Source organism: Notolepis coatsorum (genome assembly GCF_963971535.1).
Source record: "Notolepis coatsorum genome assembly, chromosome: 17".
Lineage (NCBI taxonomy): Eukaryota > Metazoa > Chordata > Actinopteri > Aulopiformes > Paralepididae > Notolepis > Notolepis coatsorum.
Genome location: NC_140181.1, coordinates 95,723,035 through 95,733,681, shown reverse-complemented (window position 1 = coordinate 95,733,681; position 10,647 = coordinate 95,723,035). Strand labels below are relative to the sequence as shown.

Below are 10,647 nucleotides of genomic sequence, written 5' to 3'. Positions count from 1 at the left end.
CTAGGCGACCACCTATATCGCCTGTAGGAAGGTCCGCCCCTGCACCTCATGGTACCAAAGCACCTCAAAGGCACTAAAAAACAAATTACAAACATCTCAAAACAAGCTAGTCAGACTACTGCTTGACCTGACTCCTAGAACCCACCTCACCCCTGCCCACTTTGACAACCTAGGATGGCTTAGAGTAGACGACAGAGTACAGCAACTTGCAATGGGCCTGGTCTACAAGATACACTACGTGACCACAAGGTACCCATGTACATTGAACTGAACGCTGAAGAGTCCCTTTTCTTGACTCTTTTTGTATCACAAACAGTACTGTATTTGCAAATCTGGTCGGGTCATAAATGTATAGATGTAGCAGTAGGTCTAATTGAGAATGGGGGACCCTGATGTAAACAAGACGAAAGTATTTCTCTGGTCTGCATCCGCTTAACAATTGTGTGTATTGAGCTGTACTGTATTGTACCCATTCTGCAATATATTAATAAAGTTTTCAATCAATCAATCAAAACCGCCCCGTCCCGCGGTGCTTTGAGAATAATCAAACGCACCCGCCCGCAGAGTCACGTGCCGTGTGTCATGTTGTGTGTCACGTGTGGACCAGAAGTAAACAGGAATTGAAATGAAAATCCAAAAGCAGTAAAAGCGGTTCAAGTCTTTCAAGTCTACACGAAGCTACATCGTCAGGGTGTGAAAGGTGAGTTTCCTCTTAACGTGTTTTCGGTGATTCACGGGATGTATGAGTCTTGGCTTTTGAACGCGGAACAAAAAAAAATCACGAATCAGATTCTCAGCTGATCAGAACGTCCCACCGGGCTAACTAACGGTAGCTGATCTGAGCTTCATGCACGACAACCCTGTCTGCAAACAAGTATTTGCCTCGGTATTGCATCTGCCGGTATCATAAGTTAACGCAATATTTATTCTTACCGTATATTATCTATCCACATCTGTCTGTACATCTGCATATACTCCTTTTTACATATCTGTAGATACTATATCTATACACATCCCTTACCTACTCTTACTAGTTACTATATCTATTATGTACATATCCCTTACCTACTCTTACTAGTTACTATATCTATACCATATCCCTTACCTACTCTTACTAGTTACTATATCTATACCTGTACACATCCCTTACCTACTCTTACTAGTTACTATATCTATACCTGTACATATCCCTTACCTACTCTTACTAGTTACTATATCTATACCTGTACATATCCCTTACTTACTCTTTCTTACTAGTTACACTGCTGGCCAGTATGACTTACTAACTTAGTGTCTTTATACCTGTATCACTGTACATATTAATACTACAACTCTGTACATACATCTGATTAGCACTATTACTCAGTAGTACTCATTTATATAGCTTATACCCAGTTTAATCACCTGTACATTGTACATTACTGTTGCACTTTACTGTTACATTTTGTACTCTGGTTGGATGCCAAACTTCTTTTAGTTGTAAACTGTACTTGTGCTGTATGATGACCACATTTTAATCTAATCAATAACCCAGAAGACTCGCTGCAGTCGGACGAGAGTTGAGGACTGGTTGCTTCCTCCTCCTGCTCCACTATGTTGGACTTCCTGGCGGAGAACAACCTGTGCGGTCAGGCCGTCCTCAGGATCGTCTCTCGGGGAAACGCCATCATCGCCGAGCTCCTGCGCCTCTCCGAGTTCATCCCCACCGTGTTCAGGCTCCGGGACAAGAGCGACCAGCAGAAGTACGGAGACATCATCTGTGACTTCAGCTACTTCAAGGTGAGAGAGCGGTGCCGGACGAGACGCGTCTGCTTCTGGTCCTCTGGGTCCTGGAGAACAAGTTCAACCTTGGGTTGCAGCAGCACCAGAACCCAACCAGCTGAGCCACACGGATACACTTTCATTCAGCTGAACGCCTTTTATCCAAAGTGACTTACGTGTTCTGTACAACAAGTCAGCAGGAAGGAAGGCTACAACTCTGACAGCTAAGGGTCAGTAAGATTGTTCGTCAAACAGTGTTGAACTTGAGTGCTACAGTCTTGAGTACATAGTAGTATAGACGTATTAGCATAGTAGCCTAGGTAGTAGTAATATAGACATATTAGCATAGTAGGTAGTATAGATTAGACACATTAGCACAGTAGGTAGTAATATAGACATATTGGCATAGTAGGTAGTAATATAGGCAAGGTAGATTACTTAGTAGTAGCAGAGTGCATACTAGTACAAGACAGTTTGAAGGTTAGTCGTTTACATGGGGAATCGGTAGTGATGTAGTCTAGTCATATCAGAGGGATAATTGTTTTTCTGACATCAGATTATTGTCCTCACTTGCAATACTTTGAATTGGGGCTTTGGAGAGCGTACAATGGCAGGCAGTGAGATTTGGCCTATGTTGAAAATCCTTTATTCACATTCATACGAGCCTTAACTCATTCAGGCTCTGAAGATTTCTTCTAATCTTCCGAGGCGAGTCCTGGCACAATACAGTCACACTACCAGGCTCAAGACATTCCAGTATTTGTTTCATTTAATTTCAAACCTTTATTTAAACTTGAAAGGCAACTGAGGTTTCTCTCATTTACAGTCACGTTGAGTGTTCATACAGAAATGAGCTTTCCAATAATGAAGTAGTATAAGGAGGCAGCTTACCAATAATGATATATTATAAGGAGGCAGCTTACCAATAATGATGTAGTATAAGGAGGTAGCTTACCAATAATGATGTAGTATATTAAGGAGGTAGCTTACCAATAATGATGTAGTATAAGGAGGTAGCTTACCAATAATGATGTAGTATAAAGAGGTAGCTTACCAATAATGATGTAGTATAAGGAGGTAGCTTACCAATAATGATGTAGTATAAGGAGGTAGCTTACTAATAATGATGTAGTATAAGGTGGTAGGCCGGGAGATTGCGACCCCCTCTGCGTGCCCCCCTGTCTTCGGAGGTTTCGTAGTGGTGACCGGAGTGCCGGATGTCCCGCGATGATGTCGGGGAGTTCGCGACCCTCTCTGTGCCACCCCCCCTTCCCCCTGTCTCCGGCTGTCCCTGAGCAACGACCGGAGTGTTGAATGTCCCGTGACTAAGACGGGGAGGACGTGACCCTCTTGCGCCGCCCCTGTGCTTCAAATAGATCCGCTATCAACTCTATCTTTAATTTTTCAAAATGTACAGTTGCTATTGCATGCACTCATCTGTGTTTCACCACACACATGAGTGCATGCTTACCAACTGTCCGTCTGCAACACTACTATCACCGACATCTAAGAAGGGAGATCCCCCCTTGAACGGCCCTTCTAAGGTTTCTCTCCTCCACATTGCCTGTGGAGCTTTTTTCCCTATTGTTAGGTTTTAGTGAGTTTTTCCTTACCTTCGCGTGGGGTATGTCTGGGAGTGCTTGCATTCTTTCATTTATTTGCATTCATCTAAAAAATGTTTGGACCTTATGGTGTTCTTGTTCTGTTCTTGACTTATTGTTATGTTGTCTTCTTGACTTGTTTAAAGAAGACCTGTACGGCCCATGGGGACATTAACGTGTGTTGTCGGGCCCTATAAATAAATTTGATTTGATTTGATTTGATTTAGCTTACCAATAATTATGTAGTATAAGGAGGTAGCTTTCCAATAATGAAGTAGTATAAGGAGGCAGCTTACCAATAATGATGTAGTATAAGGAGGTAGCTTACCAATAATGATGTAGTATAAGGAGGTAGCTTACCAATAATGATGTAGTGTAAGGAGGTAGCTTACCAATAATGATGTAGTATAAGGAGGTAGCTTACCAATAATGATGTAGTATAAGGAGGTAGCTTACCAATAATGATGTAGTATAAGGAGGTAGCTTACCAATAATGATGTAGTATAAGGACGTAGCTTACCAATAATGATGTAGTATAAGGAGGTAGCTTACCAATGATGTAGTATAAGGAGGTAGCTTACCAATAATGATGTAGTATAAGGAGGTAGCTTACTAATAATGATGTAGTATAAGGTTGACGGTAGCTTTCCAATAGGGTGGACGGTATAAACGGTATACGGTATAAACGGTATGAATTTGCTCTACGGTATGGATTTTGAGTATACCGTGTAACCGGTAGTGCAGCTCTAAAATAGCAATGACGTCATGTAACCACAGCGCGACTATTTCACTGGCATTTGCCCCTAAAAATAGATAGAATTAGTCATAGATAATAGATATGTGCGAACTGGAAAAAGTTATTTAGGAGGCTTCGCGCAGTGGGCGTGCCAGCCCCTACCGCACGCATGTAAACACGGGTCTAGTAGTCTAGTGGGACGGGACACGGGAGCTGTCGGCGTCTCCCTGAGCTAACGTTAGCTTAGCTACCGTTACAAAATGACCCAGTCAACTATTCACTTTTAGTTTAATACATGATGGGGCATTGTCTAACCGAACGGTATCTAGTCGGCTAACTACCGATAGCTCCTGACATCAACAAACGCTCCACAAAGTCTAGTACTAGAGACGTGTATCTATGCTACCTGTTAGCTCACGTTAACACAAGTTAGTTCACCGTTCAAAACGAAATGTCCCATTGAACTAAATAATTCACTGAGGCGTTGTATTAACGTTATATATGCAGTAGCTACAGATAGCTCATGATATCAATGTCTTATAACACTGATTCGATGCGTATTCGAGCTGAGGGCTTGCTAACGTTATAATACCAATACAATAGGGTCCAGGTGCAGCGCCGGAGAATCCTGGCCGTAGCTCTGCTCGAGGCTACTCGAGTATAGGTCCAGGTGCAGCTCCGGAGAATTCTGGCCGTAGCTGGAGGCTACTAGAGTACACACAGACAGTGGAGCTTGTTGCGTGGTGGCGATGTCTCGCAGATAATACCAGTACAAGTCTAATTATATAATATATATATTTTATAAAAAAAATATATATATATAAAATAAAAAATTTTTTTTTATCAAAAACAATGATACCGTGATATATACCGTTACCGTCTATGCTTCAAATTATACCGTGATATAAATTTTAGACCATACCGTCCACCCCTAGATGTAGTATAAGGAGGTAGCGTTCCAATAATGATGTAGTATAAGGAGGTAGCTTACCAATAATGATGTAGTATAAGGAGGTAGCTTACTAATAATGATGTAGTATAAGGTTGACGGTAGCTTTCCAATAATGATGTAGTATAAGGTGGTAGCTTACCAATAATGATGTAGTATAAGGAGGTAGCTTACTAATAATGATGTAGTATAAGGTGGTAGCTTTCCAATAATGATGTAGTATAAATTAAGGAGGTAGCTTACCAATAATGATGTAGTATAAGGAGGTAGCTTACCAATAATGATGTAGTATAAGGAGGTAGCTTACTAATAATGATGTAGTATAAGGTGGTAGCTTTCCAATAATGATGTAGTATAAGGAGGTAGCTTAAGCTTTCCAATAATGATGTAGTATAAGGAGGTAGCTTACCAATAATGATGTAACGGAACGTAGACCAAATGCGTCCACATTTTTATAGGATTCTAGCACATTTTCATAACAATAGCGAATATTACCGTTTTCATTGAGGTTTCTTACAAATTAACGATGCTTTATGTTGTCCTTTATATGCCGATTATCATTCAAATCTTAAATTGTACCATATGTCCCCCTTTAGACAACATATGTAACGCTACCAGCGCACTTTTGTTAAGATAATTAGTTTACCATTCACGGTCGCTATACCGAGGTCGCAGTAATAGTTTACCGCTGTTCAGATCACGGCGAAGAATAGACACATCCCAGTGACCTGTGACCTGTGCTAAGGATCTTGGGAAATGTATTCATGTAGTTTTCAACATTTTCACCTTTTAATTTTAAACCAATGCTGCCATCTACTGACAACAGAAAGTGTTGTCTATTGTCACTTCCGTATACAGCGTCGCCCGAAACCCATTCTAGAGATTCCCATTTTTTACTGGGAATGGGGCGTGGCCGTATTTGGTCCCAGACAATAAGAGTGGCTGCGATTGGTCACTGTGACGTTAGTATAAGGAGGTAGCTTACCAATAATGATGTAGTATAAGGAGGTAGCTTACCAATAATGATGTAGTATAAGGAGGTAGCTTACTAATAATGATGTAGTATAAGGTGGTAGCTTTCCAATAATGATGTAGTATAAGGAGGTAGCTTACCAATGATGTAGTATAAGGAGGTAGCTTACCAATAATGATGTAGTATAAGGAGGTAGCTTACCAATAAGGATGCAGTATAAGGAGGTAGCTTACTAATAATGATGTAGTATAAGGAGGTAGCTTACCAATAAGGATGCAATATAAGGAGGTATCTTACCAATAAGGGCCTCAAAAAGTAATAATACTCTGTAGCAGACTGTACGGGTCAGAGTGACAGGGTTCTTCTCATGACCCAGCATGCTCTCTGTTCTTCCTCAGGGTCCAGAGTATTACGAGGGCAAGATGGAGGCCAAGGCGGAGCTCCAGGACCTGGACGAGGAGTTCAGGGAGAACAACATCGAGATCCTGTCTCGGTTCTACCTGGCCTTCGAGAGCGTCCACAAGTACATCGTGGATCTGACCAGGTAATGGAGGGCTGGACCAAGCTTCAAGTTCTGTTTTATTTGTCACTATAATAATAATAATAATAATAATAATAATAATAATAATAATAATAATAATAATAATAATAATAATAATAATAATAATAATAATAATAATAATTTCTTACATTTATATAGCGCATTTCAGGAAACCCAAGGCGCTTAACAGAGGACGGGGGCAAACTAAAGGGAAGGAAATCAGAGGAACAATTGGGTAAAGGAGGGAAGTCAGGCAGAGTCATTAAAGGTCCCCTGTCTTATAAATCGCCTTTTCCAGTGTTTAGCATTGTTTTCTAGCAATGTGGGGTTGTATCAATGGGGTCTGTGTCTCTAATTCTCATTTTGGCGCATCAGTCCAGTTCACATGTCACGAGATCCTCCCCCACTGAACTAAGCCATTCTGATGTGACTGTTTTGCTGACGTGAATAAGGCACTGATCTGCATATCTCAGCCCCTGGTTGTAGTCACCGCCCACAATCAACAATTCACTCAACAACAGAGCGAGTGGAAATACTGACACTTCCTCAAATGGGTTGACGTGACGCGAGTGCCGACAGAGAGAGAGCAGAGAACGAGTGAGAGAGGGAGAGAGAACGAGCGAGAGAGGGAGAGAGAGGGATACGGAGCATTTACACACACACACGCAGTCGGGACGCAGCCGGGAGTGTGTGTAAATGCTCCGTATCCCTCTCTCTCTCTCCCTCTCTATCTCTCTCTCTCGCTCGCTCGTTCTCTGCTCTCTCTCTGTCGGCACTCGCGTCACATCAACCTGTTGCAAAATATCATAGCGCACGTGCACACTCCCACGTGTATTCCGATCCATGCAATAATATTCACAGGGGTATATATATTGTAATTTGAAACAAGTTACCAATGCATTGTCCCATGGGATTATGCCCCCCGCGGCGAAATTAGTCTCCCTCTCTATCTCTCTATGTCTCTCTCTGTCTGCCAGTGCAGACTGTGGGTGACTGTCACTCAAAGCGCTTTGTGAGTATGGGCGGAGCCCAGCCCAAAACAGCTTGAAATCTCGAAGTGGAAAAATGCTGCTTTAGGGCATGCGTCCACCTAGCTCACATTTCCAGCTGAAAAACGCTGGCAGTGCGCCGGTAGTGCTGGGATGAAGCGCATCTTGTAGCGAGATGACAGAGAGAAAGAAATCTAGCGACAGCCATCTTTTTATCGTATTTTACTGCCGCGGTTTTGCACATATAGCATATTTTAATACACTTTATTGTATATTAATTATATATATAGTTATTGCCTGACACCACAGTTCACCCTTTGCTTTTTATTAGCTTTTTATTAGTGTATTCGTGTAGTTATTAGTGTATTTGTGCCCTCATACTGCTCCTGTCTCTTGTGGGTAGGCAGGCAGGCAACTCCGGTGTCAGGTTACAAACAGAGTGGTAGATATGATAGGCTGTGATTGGTTGTCTGAAAATGCGCTCAGCGCATCGCTCTGAAAAGTTCAGAAAGTTTCAACTTTAAACGCTGGGTGCTGCCGCACAAAAAAGCTGAAAAGCGCTGAAAAAAGAAGCCGACTGCAGCGCATTTCCTATAGGCGGCAGCATGTGGCCGCATACGCTCCCTCCCCATTGGGATCAATTGACAAATGACGCTTGCGCCCAGAAATATGCGGCAGGTGGACGCGGGCCCTTAAGGCGCTCCCATAGTCCAGCAGACTGTACACAGAGCAGACTCCGCGGAGGTCCGCGCGGCTCTTTGAGCTTTGATCTCAGCGGACAGCAGACCCACAGGTGCGAAGCTACTATTTTCTGACGCGCGGACATCCGCGCCGCTGACTTGGTGTCACACAAAACGCTGCTCTGCGTTTTGGTTGACATCGAACTGCATTTAATGTGACGCCGATCTGCATTTTACTCTGACCACTCGCTCCGTGCCAAGAGAGATGTTTGAATGGCTTTTCTAAATGAAGTGTGTAAAATTGGCAGTTTTATTTCGAAATATTGGAAACGGAGATAACATACTCTTTATTTTGACATCGGATGACGACGACATGACAGAAGTTGAACAGCGTGGGGACAATTGTGTAAACTGGCGCGTGACATGTAGGAAATTGGTCCGCGGAGGTCCGCTCGACTATGAAGGCTCAAAGAGCCGCGCGGACCTCCACGGAGTCTGCTCTGTGTACAGTCTGCTGGACTATGGGAGCGCCTTTAGAGTACTTGATTAGAAATGCAAAACAATGAATTCTTAAAAAAAAAAAAAAAAAAAGATTACAGATGTGTTGCATAGACTCACAGGAATTGTGTAAAATTTCCCAAATAGTGAAAGGAATAGCAAAACATGGGACCTTTAATAAATTTGGTGAAGAGGTTAGATTTGACTTGTGATTTGAAGGGGTCCAGGGATGTAGTGTTGGCGATGTCTGGATGGAGAGAGTTCCAGAGGGTGGGTGCGGCCACAGAGAAGGCTCTGGGACCAACAGTGTGCAGGTTGGTGGTGGGGATGGAGAGGAGACCGGAGTCAGAGGACCGCAGCGGGATGTAGGGATGGCGGTCAGCTAGGTACCGGGGGACAAGGGAGTGAGGGGATTTGTAGGTGATAGGGGTGTAACGATGCATCGAATAATCGAAATGCATCGATTCTAATGTGACGATTCAACTGCATCGATTTGAAAATGTTAGAATAGATTATAATCGAAATTAATTAAAAAAAAAATATATATTTTTTTTTTATGTTTTTTTTGTGTGTATTGTTTTTATTGACCTATAGTCCATTCATGCTGAGTGAATCAGTTCCCCAGCCACATCTGTGTATTCAAAAAAAATGCGGAATTAACTGATAGAAAATGAATCGAAAATGAATCGAATCGTGGTCAAATGAAGAGATTTAAAAGGAGAGGTTCTGAGAGGACAGGTTCTGAGTAGGGATGTTCGATATTGGCTTTTTTACCGATATCCGATAAAACGATATTGTCCAACTCTTAATTTCCGATACCGATATCAACCGATACCGATATATGCTGGGTTTCCCCCCCCAAAAAAACAGAATAATTTCAGGTAATTAACATTACATATCTCTTGTCGTGGAATTAACACAACACTATGCATACTTTTGACAATAGATAAAATAAGAATTTGTTCTTACTTGCTTGCCTGGGTAAATAAAGGTTAAATAAATGTAAAAAAAATAAAAAAAGTTTTGTTTTGTTTTGAAAACCGATACCGATAATTTCCGATATTACATTTTAATGCCAATATCGGACATCCCTAGTTCTGAGGACATGGTGTCTCTGCAGGTACCTGGACGACCTGCACGAGGGCGTCTACATCCAGCAGACCCTGGAGACAGTGCTGCTGAACGAGGACGGCAAGCAGCTGCTGGTGAGACACTCACTCAGTCAGTCAGTCAGTCAGTCAGTCAGTCAGTCAGTCAGTCAGTCAGTCAGTCAGTCAGTCGCTCACTCACTCGCTCACTCACTCACTCACTCAATCACTCACTCACTCACTCACTCACACTCACACACACGTGTGACAGTGACTCAGGAGGTAGAGCAGTTGTCTGGTAATCTGGAGGTTCCCGGTTCGATTCCTGCTCCTCCCGGGCAGTGTGTCGAAGTGTCCTTGAGCAAGACACTTAACCCCTTCTAACAGCTCCTGATGAGCAATTTTGAGGAACAAAATTGTAAAGCACTTTGAATAAAAGCTGTTATATAACTGCACCATTTACTATTTACACAAAATCACTTGCACACTCACATACACACACATTCACACACATCACTCTCATGCACACACACACAAGCAGCAATTCGTATTTTTGTCATGTTTCTTGGATAGTTATACTACATCATAAACCCTTATGTTACTTTTCCAAAGAGTGAACATTGGTGTTTCCTCTGTCCAACCAAGAGGTTATTTATTGTGACTAAACACGCTGGTTCCTCTATAAAAAAAGATATCGGATTTATTTTTATTTTTATAATAATGTAATACTGAATAAAATAATAAATAACAATTCAGTACATTTATATCTGTGTTAATTTGTTACATTTTGTTTCACTAAGTTAGGAAAGTAATGTTTTAAGTCAAGCCTGA

The 10,647-nt window shown here is 42.0% G+C and overlaps 1 protein-coding gene across 3 annotated transcripts in view; it reads left to right on the top strand.

The window, feature by feature from the left end:
- The first annotated feature begins 598 nt into the window (after nucleotides 1-598).
- Nucleotides 599-10,647, top strand: part of washc5 (WASH complex subunit 5) — a 115,865-nt gene continuing 105,816 nt past the window's right edge. For 2 of the 3 annotated variants that reach the window (XR_014620654.1, XM_084332578.1), the window contains exons 1-4: nucleotides 599-700; nucleotides 1,535-1,779; nucleotides 6,419-6,564; nucleotides 9,849-9,933. Coding sequence is in view for 2 of the 3 variants with exons in the window: in XM_084332578.1 (XP_084188704.1) it covers nucleotides 1,594-1,779; nucleotides 6,419-6,564; nucleotides 9,849-9,933 (417 nt within the window). In the remaining variant the exon portion in view is untranslated. The remainder of the gene's footprint in view (nucleotides 701-1,534; nucleotides 1,780-6,418; nucleotides 6,565-9,848; nucleotides 9,934-10,647) is intronic. The other variant, XM_084332579.1, reaches the window with a different exon arrangement.